The sequence below is a fragment of the Anomaloglossus baeobatrachus genome, chromosome 1 (genome assembly GCF_048569485.1).
Source record: "Anomaloglossus baeobatrachus isolate aAnoBae1 chromosome 1, aAnoBae1.hap1, whole genome shotgun sequence".
NCBI lineage: Eukaryota > Metazoa > Chordata > Amphibia > Anura > Aromobatidae > Anomaloglossus > Anomaloglossus baeobatrachus.
In genome coordinates, this window is record NC_134353.1 from 658,713,365 (window position 1) to 658,725,556 (window position 12,192).

Genomic DNA, 12,192 nt, shown 5'->3' on the forward strand with positions numbered 1-12,192 from the left:
ACTCCCTTATGTGTTTCCTCCTCTGGCGATGTTGCCCAGAGTGTTACTCAAGATCAGATCCGACTGTCGTCGCGCCATTCTCGTCGCTCCAGATTGGCCGAGGCGGTCGTGGTACCCGGATCTGTGGCATCTCACGGTGGGTCAGCCGTGGGCGCTTCCAGACCGCACAGACCTGCTGTCACAAGGGCCGTTTTTCCATCTGAATTCTGCGGCCCTCAACCTGACTGTGTGGCCATTGAGTCCTGGCTCCTAGCGTCGTCGGGTTTATCTCAGGATGTCATTGCCACTATGAGACAGGCCAGGAAACCAACGTCCGCCAAGATCTATTACAGGTCGTGGCGGATCTTCTTGTCCTGGTGCTCTGATAAGGGTTTTACTCCCTGGCCGTTTGCCTTACCCACTTTTCTTTCATTCCTTCAATCCGGAATGGACAAAGGGTTTGTCACTCGGCTCTCTCAAGGGACAAGTATCGGCGCTCTCAGTATTTTTTCAAAAGCGCCTGGCAAGGCTTCCGCAGGTCCTCACGTTCCTGCAGGGAGTTTGCCACATAGTTCCACCCTACAAGCGTCCGCTGGGACCTTAACAGGGTGTTAATGGCTCTTCAAAAGCCACCTTTCGAGCCGCTGTGGGATGTCTCTTTATCACGTCTTTCGCAGAAGGTGGCATTTCTTGTGGCAATTACCTCACTCCGAAGAGTGTCGGAGCTTGCAGCACTGTCATGCAAATCCCCTTTCCTGGTTTTTCACCAGGATAAGGTGGTTCTGCGTCCTGTCCCGGAGTTTCTCCCTAAGGTGGTATCTCCTTTTCATCTCAATCAGGATATCTCCTTACCGTCTTTTTGCCCTCATCCAGTTCACCAGTGTGAAAAGGATTTGCATTCATTAGATCTAGTGAGAGCACTCCGACTCTACGTGTCTCGCACGGCGCCCCTGCGCCGTTCAGATGCGCTCTTTGTCCTTGTCGCTGGCCAGCGTAAGGGTTCGCAGGCTTCCAAGTCAACTTTGGCTCGGTGGATCAAGGAACCGATTCTTGAAGCCTACCGTTCTTCGGGGCTTCCTCTTCCTTCGGGGCTGAAAGCCCATTCTACCAGAGCCGTGGGTGCGTCCTGGGCATTGCGGCACCGGGCTACGGCTCAGCAGGTGTGTCAGGCAGCTACCTGGTCTAGTCTGCACACCTTCACAAAACACTATCAAGTGCATACCTATGCTTCGGCAGATGCCAGTCTAGGTAGGCAAGTCCTTCAGGCGGCGGTTGCCCACCTGTAGGAAGGGGTCGTTTTCGGCTCTCTTTTATTGAGGTATTCTTTTACCCACCCAGGGACTGCTTTTGGACGTCCTAATTGTCTGGGTCTCCCAATGGAGCGACAAAGAAGAAGGGAATTTTGTTTACTTACCGTAAATTCCTTTTCTTCTAGCTCCTATTGGGAGACCCAGCACTCGCCCCTGTTCCCTTCGGGCTGGTTGTTCTTTTGTGTACACATGTTGTTCATGTTGAATTGTTCTTTTGGTTATGGTTTCAGTTTTCCGAACATCCTTCGGATTGAATTTACCCCAGACCAATTTATAAGTTTCCTCCTTCCTGCTTTTGCACCAAAACTGAGGAGCCCGTGATCCACGGGAGGGTGTATAGGCAGAGGGGAGGGGTTACACTTTTCAGTGTAATACTTTGTGTGGCCTCCGGAGGCAGAAGCTATACACCCAATTGTCTGGGTCTCCCAATAGGAGCTAGAAGAAAAGGAATTTACGGTAAGTAAACAAAATTCCCTTCTTTTTGCCGACACCTTCCCTTTAAATGTACCAAGAATCAAAACACTTTTTTTTTTTATTGAACTCTAATTATTTTTAGCCCCAAAGACCCGCAATTAAGTAAAAATAAAAAATGTCTCAAATTACCAAATCAATTTAGGACTTCCTTATATATTATGAAGAAGACAAGAAAAACAGCTTCCATTCACTTTTTTTTTTTCTCTTTCTGAACAGAGCGACAGATGTTTTTGGCTACCTGGAAGGACATCCCCAATGAGAATGAGGCCCAGTTCCAGATCAGAGACTGTCCTCCAAGTGCGGGTAAGCGTTCCAAGGAAACCTGCAAAATAACGTCTATTCGACCGCACAGACTAGTATACAGATACTGGATGGTAGATTGCATTGTTCTATACTTAATAGCACTACTATGGCTAGGCAGCAGGCTGCTGGTGTGTAGTAGTCCGGATCACGTGGCTGCTTATGAGCCAAGCTATGGAGAAAAGCTCCTTCCTGGTCACTCCTGCCTCTGTGCCCTGCTGCCATCTGAAGGGAGACTGTCTCTAAGAGGGTGCCGTAGTGCTCCATATTGACAGCTACAGCACCCTCCTAGGGGAAATATGGCTGGCACAGTGATGAGGCATTCTGGCTGTCATATATTACCGTGTTGCCACATAATTGATTGTAATGTGCAGTGAAAATAGCCTTTTCCACTAATTGTGCTTCTAAATCTCAGTGCGCTCTATTGTCCAGTGTGTTCTAGAGTGTAACATATTTTAATTGTGACTATTAATGGGAGTAGGGCTTTTTTTTTTAGAACTATTATCACTTTTTACATACGGTCATGGCCGAAAGTATTGGCAGCCTTGAAATTGTTCCAGAAAAATAAGTATTTCTCTTAGAAAATTGTTGTAATTTTGTAATTACACATATTTATTGCCTTAGTGTGTATTGGAACAACACAAAAAATAAAGTAAAAGAAAAAGCCAATCGGACATTTCCCACAAAACTCCAAACATGGGCAGGACAAAATTGTTGGCACCCTTAACTTAATAGGGAGAACAGAGAAGGAAAAAATAAACAGGGCACTACTCTGAATCTGGATATCCGTCAGGTAGATAACCAGAGTTCACATTAAGCGTTTTACCGCTTTATCCTGTGATGGCAGGGCAGAAGGACTTTGGCTGTTAACACTGGCAACAGCTACGTGGTGCTCATTCAAAAGACAAACAAAACTCCAATATGTGTAGAGGTAAGAAATAAGAACAAGCAATCACCGATTATTGCTGTGCAGTGATAGGAACATTTATTCATGCTTGGAAGTTACATGCTGTGGCAAGCGGGGAGGGGGTAAGACAGGACAGCACGTTAGACGGCCGTTTCGGGTTAGACCCGTCGAAGCACTACTATGGAGTGCGAAACGGCCGTCGTCTAACGTGCTATCCTGTCTTACATGCTGTGGCAAGCGGGGAGGGGGTAAGACAGGACAGCACATTAGACGACGGCTGTTTCGCACTCTATAGTAGTGCTTCGACGGGTCTAACCCAAAACGGCCGTCGTCTAACGCGCTGTCCTGTCTTACCCCCTCCCTGTTTGCCACAGCATGTAACTTCCAAGCATGAATAAATGTTCCTTTTTTTCTTACCCCTACACCCTTAACTTAATATTTGGTTGCATACCCTTTGGAATAAATAACTGCAATCAATCACTTCCTATAACCATCAACAGGCTTCTTTCACCTCTCTACTGGAATTTCAGACCACTCTTCTTTTACAAACTGCTTCAGGTGTCTCATACATTTAAGGGAAAACGCTGTGTGGGCTGTCAGACGCGGAATCCACCGCTGTATGGGGGCTGCCATGCCCCCATACAGCGTTTTCCCTCACATATGTGCTACTGAGGAAGGTCCACATAGGACCGAAAACGTTTTTGTTACGCACATGAATAAATATTTCTTCAAATCATCTTGGGAGTGCCTTGTATACTTCTCACTGTTTGGCTTTGGAACCTGAAGTGCACCCCAATATCTCCTAGACGCATATATAGGAAGTGCCATTCTCTTCTTGCTAAAATTCATACATTTAGGGACACCTTCTGCCAGCAGAAATTTAAAGGCTATTTGCACACACTGCAGTTTAAACTGCAATTAAAACTTCACCCTGGATCCTGGGCTGGACGACGGGTTCCACAGACCCCGCTTTTCCAAAGCCCAGGGTAGAGGCCTGTGCCCCTATAGCCCAATTCCTCAGCCCCTCTTTGCATGCTCTGAGTTGAATATGGCACCAATTCCTCAGCCCCTCTGAGCAGGCTCTGAGTTGAATATGGCACCTGTGTGACCGGACACCGCAAGCTGACTCTGCTATTTTGACTGCCTGGACTGAAGCAGTGTTTTAAGGTGAGATCCCCCCTGACTGGTTTCCCAGACAAAGGGAGAAAAGACGCTGCAGGGAAGGCTCCTAGGACATTTACAGTATTTATTATGATAAAGTCCCTTGCTGAGTGCAAGGAGGAGAGCCCCAAGGATCCTGCACACAGTGTTAACTTTTCTCTAGCTTGCTGGCTGGAGGAGGAGGGAAGTCACTCCTGTTTGCAGAAAGTCCTGCAGATGATAACCGCCGCCACAACAGTCAGCCCAGAGCCTAGGGCTCCCAGCCCACGGGAATGGGCACAGTTTCTGTCCCAATCCATGGAAAAACTGTCACAGAACCTGGTGCTGGCTATGCAATGTCGTCCTCCACACCCTACTGGGTCCCTGGACGGAACGCATACCCCTATGGAGGGTCCTTCTGAGGTAATCCGGGCACATGCTTCACCGATTGCAGGGATCAGGAAAAGAGCACATGGCCGGGTGTCTCCAGCGGGCTCTCCCTCGGGAGCACACAGGGCAGGCTCTCCCACACGCTCCACGGCTTCTGAAGAGCTGGAGGAGGGAGAATGCTGTTTATACCAAGAGGACTCCTTGGTTTCAGCCTCCCCAGATGATCAAACTGCAATAGACCCTTATAGCAGCAATCAACTAAACTCTGCATGTGGAGGATCCCCCATCCACTACCACTGACCATGCGATCTCCTTTAAGAGGGCAAGGAAACCCCAAAAGGTTTTCGCTGATCACCCAGAGTTTCAGGATATCCTCACAAAGCAAAGGGAGAAGCCTGACAGGCGCTTCGGTAACCGAAAACTCATGGAGTCCCGGTACCCTTTTGCCTCACCTGCCCCTAAGGGCTGGGCTGATCCGCCCTCGGTCGACCCCCCCCGGTCTCCCGCCTTACCACAAAGACTCTCCTGTCTTTACCCGATGGTTCCTCCATCAAGGACCCGACAGACAGGTGGAGCACCTCGCCCACTCTGCTTTTGAGGCTGCGGTTTCCTCCCTCTCGCCCTCCTTTGCCTCTGTGTGGGTCGCAAAGGCGATCTCGGTCTGGGCAGAATCCCTTAACACTTCGCTTGAGGAATCCCAGTTCACTCATATCTTCACAGAGGTAACAGCTCAAATTGCTGCTGCGGCGGAGTACCTCATGCAGGCCTCCATGGACGCTGCTACCTGCGCAGCGTTTGCCGCCTCAAATACCATAGCCATCCGTAGAGCTCTCTGGCTCCGACAATGGCGAGCGGACTCTGCCTCCAAGAAGTCTCTCATGGGCCTTCCCTCTTTTCCAGACCGATTTGTTTGGCGAACGTCTGGACAAGCTCATTTCTGACGCCACGGGAGGAAAGAGTACCTCCCTCTCCCAGCTGAAGTCCAGGACGTCCTTCACCAGACGTCCACAGTCCTCGTTCCGCTCCTTTCGGAACTCATTTGGTTGGTCGACATCCCGTGCTGTTCCCGCCACCAGCCGCGGACTACGCAGGGACCGACTTTCTCAGCTCTCCCCGAAACCCACTTCGTCATGGCAGCCTAGGGAAACAGTCCAGGACTAGGGAGACTCGTCCACGATGTTTTCCCCCCTCATGACTCCTTCGGCGCCCCGGAAGACACACTCATTGTAGGAGGTCGACTGCGGCTCTTTCATCACATCTGGGCTGCCGCCTCAGACGACAAATGGGTGCGAGACCTTGTGTCTTCCGGTTACCACATAGAATTTCGGACCCGACCCCAAAGTCGGTTCTTTCTCTCAAACCCCCCAAAGACTCGAAAACGACGTGAAGCTTTTTTCTCAGCAATCCACTCGCTCCAAACAGCAGGAGTGATAATACCTGTCCCAGACGACGAGAAGTTCGGGGGTTTCTTGGTCGCTCCATTGGGAGACCCAGACAATTAGTTTTAATTGGGTGTATAGCTTCTGCCTCCGGAGGCCACACAAAGTATTACACTTAAAAAAGTGTAACCCCTCCCCTCTGCCTATACACCCTCCCGTGGATCACGGGCTCCTCAGTTTTATGCTTTGTGTGGAAGGAGGCACACATCCACTCATGCATTCTCATATTAGTTATGTCGGTTGGAAGAAAAGAGGGCCCCCACGGGGCCCCCGGCATGTTCCCTTCTCACCCCACTACGTCGGCGGTGTTGTTAAGGTTGAGGTACCCATTGTGGGTACAAAGGCCGGAGCCTCATGCCGTCTCCTTCACCATCCCTTAGCGGCTCTGGGAGAAGTGGGATCCTGAGCAGTCATCCATTTACTAGGACCGTGCTCCCTCCGCAGCCCCTGTGGGAATCTGCCGGACCGGAGTCTATTCAACCTCAGGGACCGGGCCCTGCAACTCTAAGGTACTCTGTGTTCCCATAGGGGATTGTGCAGGGAGCGCACCTTCTTCCCGGACGCTGCGGCAGCTGCTGAATGAGAAGGCCGGCGGACTTCCGCGCCGACCGTGCCTGCTTGTCGGGCGCGGTCTCAAATTTAGTCCCCGGCTTCATCGCGGCCTAGTCGCAAAAATCCCGCCCCCGGGCCTGCCTGTCAGGGGTAAGGGCGGGACTGCCGACCTGACGTCGGATGTGAGGGCCGGACCATCCTGCATGTTTCCTCCCCCCTCACTGATCACTGTGGGGACCCCAGATTCCCGCACTTTCCTGGCGCCGCCCACGGCTCCACTCCTCCCCTGAGAGCTCCGGCAGCCATTTTTTGGCATTCTGCCGGTGGAGGATTCTCAGTGAAGAGCTCTGCAGCTCCGGGGGACCTAAGGCAGGGAATCTGGAGGACACACACTCCGCTTTTTAGCGGTCGGTAAGCCACACCGGTCACCCGGTGCTGGTCCCCCTAGGGTGCCGGAATAGATACGTATTTATATATATATTTCTGTTCGGTCGGGCTGTATACCCTTTTTTGCCCATATACCCTCAGTGATCATTCTCCTAGGAGACAACAGCATGTCGTCCACAAGGAGCAAAGCTGTTAAGGCACAGGGTTTTTTTTGCGGCCTGTACCTCTTGTGGGGCTATGTTACCTGCGGGTTCCACCTACCCTCACTGTGAGCAATGCTCGACCCCTGTTTCGCTTGCTCAGCCGGAGCCTCGGTCACTAGTGGGCCCCTCGGCTCATGTAGACCCCCCTGCTCCCCCTGTCCAGGCGGCAGGGACAGAGTTCGCCTCTTTTGCTGAGAAACTCTGAGTCACTTTCACAATCCATGGCTCAGTCTATGGACAAATGGTCTGCCAAGCTGCTAGAAGCTTTGCAGTCCAAACCGGTCCTTACACAGGCCCCGGCCCCTGTTGGATCGTCGCCTCCAGGCCCCTCTCTGTCCGCGCCGCAGCGCGCTCCCAGGTTGGGCCCTAGGAGGACTCCTGCCCGGACCACAGTCCTAGACAGGCTAAGCGGGCTCGCTGGGAATCTTCCCCGACTTCTTCACGCTGCTCGGGTTCCCAGCTTGAGGACTCTCTGGAGGACGAGGCGGACGTCGCAACTCAGGGCTCTGACCCTGACGTCGCCCTTAACCTTGATACACCAAATGGGCTCAGTGTCCCAAGGTGGATCCTCCAGTCTCTAGATTGGCGGCTAGATCTGTGGTATCAGTTGCAGATGGCTCATCGCTAAAGGATGCCACTGACAGGCAGATAGAGCTCCTGGTGAAATCCATCTATGAAGCCACGGGCGCATCTTTTGCCCCGGCCTTTGCAGCCGTGTGGGCACTCCAAGCTATCTCAGCTTGTCTGGCTGAGATTAATGCTGTCACACGTAATTCTGCTCCGCAGGTTGCGTCTTTGACTTCTCAAGCGTCAGCTTTTTCTTCCTACGCCATGAACGCAGTTCTAGAATCTGCTAGCCGTACAGCTGTGGCATCCGCTAACTCTGTGGCAGTCCGCAGGGCCATGTGGCTGCGCGAATGGAAGGCAGACTCGGCCTCCAAGAGGTTCTTAACCGGTTTGCCGTTTTCTGGCGACCGCTTGTTTGGCGAACGATTGGATGAGATTATTAAGGAATCCAAGGGAAAGGACTCCTCCTTACCCCAATCCAAACCTAAGAGACCTCAGCAACGGAAAATACAATCGAGGTTTCGGTCCTTTCGTCCCTCCGCCAAGCCCCAATCCTCTTCGTCCAGCAGGCCGGAGAAAGGCCAGAGGAACTCCTATGCGTGGCGGTCCAAGTCACGCCCCCAAAAGGCCGCAGGAGGCACTGCCTCCAAGGCGGCCTCCTCATGACTCTCGGCATCCCCCAGCCGCATCCTCGGTCGGTGGCAGGCTCTCCCGCTTTGGCGACGCCTGGTGGCCACATGTTCAAGACCGATGGGTGAGAGACATTCTGTCTCACGGTTACAGGATAGAGTTCAGCTCTCGTCCTGTGGCTCGTTTCTTCAGAACCTCTCCGCCCCCCGCTCAGGCCGACGCACTTTTTCAGGCAGTGGACGCTCTGAAGGCAGAAGGAGTTGTGATCCCCGTTCCCCTTCATGAACGTGGTCGCGGCTTTTACTCCAACTTGTTCGTGGTGCCAAAAAAGGACGGATCATTCCGTCCCGTTCTGGACCTCAAACTACTCAACAGACATGTGAGAACCAGACGGTTTCGGATGGAATCTCTCCGCTCGGTCATCGCCTCGATGTCACAAGGAGACTTCCTAGCATCGATCGACATCAAGGATGCTTATCTCCACGTGCCGATCGCACCCGAGCATCAACGCTTCTTGCGTTTCGCCATCGGGGACGAACACCTTCAGTTCGTGGCATTGCCTTTCGGCCTGGCGACAGCCCCACGGGTTTTCACCAAAGTCATGGCATCCGTTGTGGCGGTCCTAAACTCTCAGGGCCACTCGGTGATTCCCTACTTAGACGATCTCCTAGTCAGGGCCCCTTCTCGGGTGGCGTGTCAACAAAGCCTTACCGTCGCTCTGGCGACTCTCCAGCAGTTCGGGTGGATCATCAACTTCCCGAAATCCAAGTTGACACCGACCCAATCACTGACTTACCTCGGGATGGAGTTTCATACACAGTCAGCGTAGTCAAGCTACCGCGGGACAAACAGCTTTCTCTGCAGGCAGGGGTGCAATCACTTCTTCGGAGTCAGTCACACCCCTTAAGGCGCCTCATGCACTTCCTGGGGAAGATGGTGGCAGCAATGGAGGCAGTGCCCTTCGCGCAATTCCATCTGCGGCCACTCCAGTGGGACATTCTCCGCAAATGGGACAGGAGGTCGACTTCCCTCGACAGGAACGTCTCTCTTTCCCTTGCAACCAAGATGTCACTTCAGTGGTGGCTCCTTCCCAATTCTCTATCGCAGGGAAAATCCTTCCTACCCCCAACCTGGGCTGTGGTCACCACGGACGCGAACCTGTCAGGGTGGGGAGCGGTTTTTCTCCACCACAGGGCTCAGGGAACCTGGACTCCGATAGAGTCATCCCTTCAGATCAATATTCTGGAGATAAGGGCAGTGTACCTAGCCCTATTGGCCTTTCATCGGTGGCTGGAGGGCAGGCAGATCCGTATCCAGTCGGACAACGCCACTGCCGTCGCATACATCAACCACCAAGGCGGCACTCGCAGTCGTCAAGCCTTCCAGGAAGTCCGGCAGATTCTGCAGTGGGTGGAAGCCACAGCCTCCACCATCTCCGCAGTTCACATCCCGGGCGTAGAAAACTGGGAAGCAGATTTTCTCAGTCGTCAGGGCATGGACGCGGGGGAATGGTCTCTGCACCCAGACGTGTTTCGAGAGATCTGTCGCCGCTGGGGAACGCCGGACGTCGATCTCATGGCGTCACGGCACAACAACAAAGTCCCGGCATTCATGGCTCGGTCTCAGGATCACAGAGCTCTGGCGGCGGACGCGTTAGTTCAGGTTTGGTCGCAGTTTCGACTGCCTTATGTGTTTCCTCCTCTGGCGATGCTGCCCAGAGTGTTACGCAAGATCAGATCCGACTGCCGTCGCGCCATTCTCGTCGCTCCAGACTGGCCGAGGCGGTCGTGGTACCCGGATCTGTGGCATCTCACGGTGGGACAACCGTGGGCGCTTCAAGACCGCCCAGACTTGCTGTCACAAGGCCCGTTTTTCCATCTGAATTCTGTGGCCCTCAACCTGACTGTGTGGCCATTGAGTCCTGGCTCCTAGCGTCTTCAGGGTTATCTCAGGATGTCATTGCCACCATGAGACAGGCCAGGAAACCAACGTCCGCCAAGATCTATCACAGGTCTTGGCAAATCATCTTATCCTGGTGCTCTGATAACGGTTTTCCTCCATGGCCGTTTGTCACTCGGCTCTCTCAAGGGCCAAGTCTCGGCGCTCTCCGTATTTTTTCAAAAGCGCCTAGCCAGGCTTCCGCAGGTCCGCACGTTCCTGCAGGGAGTTTGCCACATAGTCCCACCTTACAAGCGTCCGCTGGAACCCTGGGATCTTAACAGGGTGCTAACGGCTCTTCAGAAACCACCTTTCGAGCCGCTGCGGGATGTCTCTTTATCACGTCTTTCGCAGAAGGTGGCCTTTCTAGTGGCAGTTACATCACTTCGGAGAGTGTCTGAGCTTGCAGCGCTGTCATGCAAAGCCCCATTCCTGGTGTTTCACCAGGATAAGGTGGTTCTGCGTCCGGTCCCGGATTTTCTCCCAAAGGTGGTATCTCCTTTTCATCTCAATCAAGATATCTCCTTGCCTTCATTTTGCCCTAATCCAATTCACCAGTGTGAAAAAGATTTGCACTCTTTGGATCTAGTGAGAGCACTCCGGCTCTACGTGTCTCGCACGGCGCCCCTGCGCCGTTCAGATGCGCTCTTTGTCCTTGTCGCTGGCCAGCGTAAGGGTTCGCAGGCTTCCAAGTCAACCTTGGCTCGGTGGATCAAGGAACCGATTCTCGAAGCCTACCGTTCTTCTGGGCTTCCGCTCCCTTCAGGGCTGAAAGCCCACTCTACCAGAGCCGTGGGTGCATACTGGGCATTGCGGCACCGGGCTACGGCTCAGCAGGTGTGTCAGGCAGCTACGTGGTCTAGTCTGCACACTTTCACAAAACAATATCAAGTGCATACCTATGCTTCGGCAGACGCCAGTTTAGGTAGGCGAGTCCTTCAGGCGGCGGTTGCCCACCTGTAAGAGGGGGCCGTTGCGGCTCTTTTTATTGAGGTATTCTTTTACCCACCCAGGGACTGCTTTTGGACGTCCCAATTGTCTGGGTCTCCCAATGGAGCGACCAAGAAAAAGGGAATTTTGTTTACTTACCGTAAATTCCTTTTCTTCTAGCTCCTATTGGGAGACCCAGCACCTGCCCCTGTACCCTTCGGGCTGGTTGTTCTTTTGTGTACACATGTTGTTCATGTTGAATGGTTCTTTTGGTTCATGGTTTTCAGTTCTCCGAAAATCCTTCGGATTCAATTTACCATAGACCAATTTATAAGTTTTCTCCTTCCTGCTTTTGCACCAAAACTGAGGAGCCCGTGATCCACGGGAGGGTGTATAGGCAGAGGGGAGGGGTTACACTTTTTTAAGTGTAATACTTTGTGTGGCCTCCGGAGGCAGAAGCTATACACCCAATTAAAACTAATTGTCTGGGTCTCCCAATAGGAGCTAGAAGAAAAGGAATTTACGGTAAGTAAACAAAATTCCCTTTTTTTATTCCAACCTTTTTGTGGTCCCCAAAAAGGATGCGTCAGTTCGACCCATCCTGGAGCTCAAACACCTAAACAAACATGTGCACGTACGGAGATTCAGAATGGAGTCCCTAAGGTCCATTATTGCATCCATGGTCGAAGGGGAATTCCTCGCCTCCATAGACATCAAGGACGCGTACCTGCACATACCCATCGCCCCAGATCACCAAAAGTTCCTCCGCTTCGCAATTCAGGACTCCCACTTTCAATTCGTAGCTCTACCCTTCGGCCTTGCGACCGCACCAAGGGTCTTCAAAGTCATGCGCGTCCTTCACGCCAGGGGAGTAGTCGTTCTCCCTTACTTGGACGACCTCCTAATCAAGGCCCCCTCCTTCCGCGACTGCTCAACCAGCGTACAGATCACTGTGGACACCCTATCCCGCTTAGGGTAGCTAGTGAATCTGGACATATCATCCCCGATCCCATCACGATCCATCACCTTCCTGGGCATGTCCCTGG

At 52.6% G+C, this 12,192-nt stretch overlaps 1 protein-coding gene across 1 annotated transcript in view; it reads left to right on the forward strand.

Moving 5' to 3' along the window:
- AP1B1 (adaptor related protein complex 1 subunit beta 1) overlaps positions 1–12,192 on the forward strand; it is a 108,676-nt gene that overhangs the window by 81,263 nt on the left and 15,221 nt on the right. Inside the window, exon 20 of the mRNA XM_075319978.1 lies at positions 1,980–2,066. Coding sequence (XP_075176093.1) covers positions 1,980–2,066 — 87 coding nt within the window. The remainder of the gene's footprint in view (positions 1–1,979; positions 2,067–12,192) is intronic.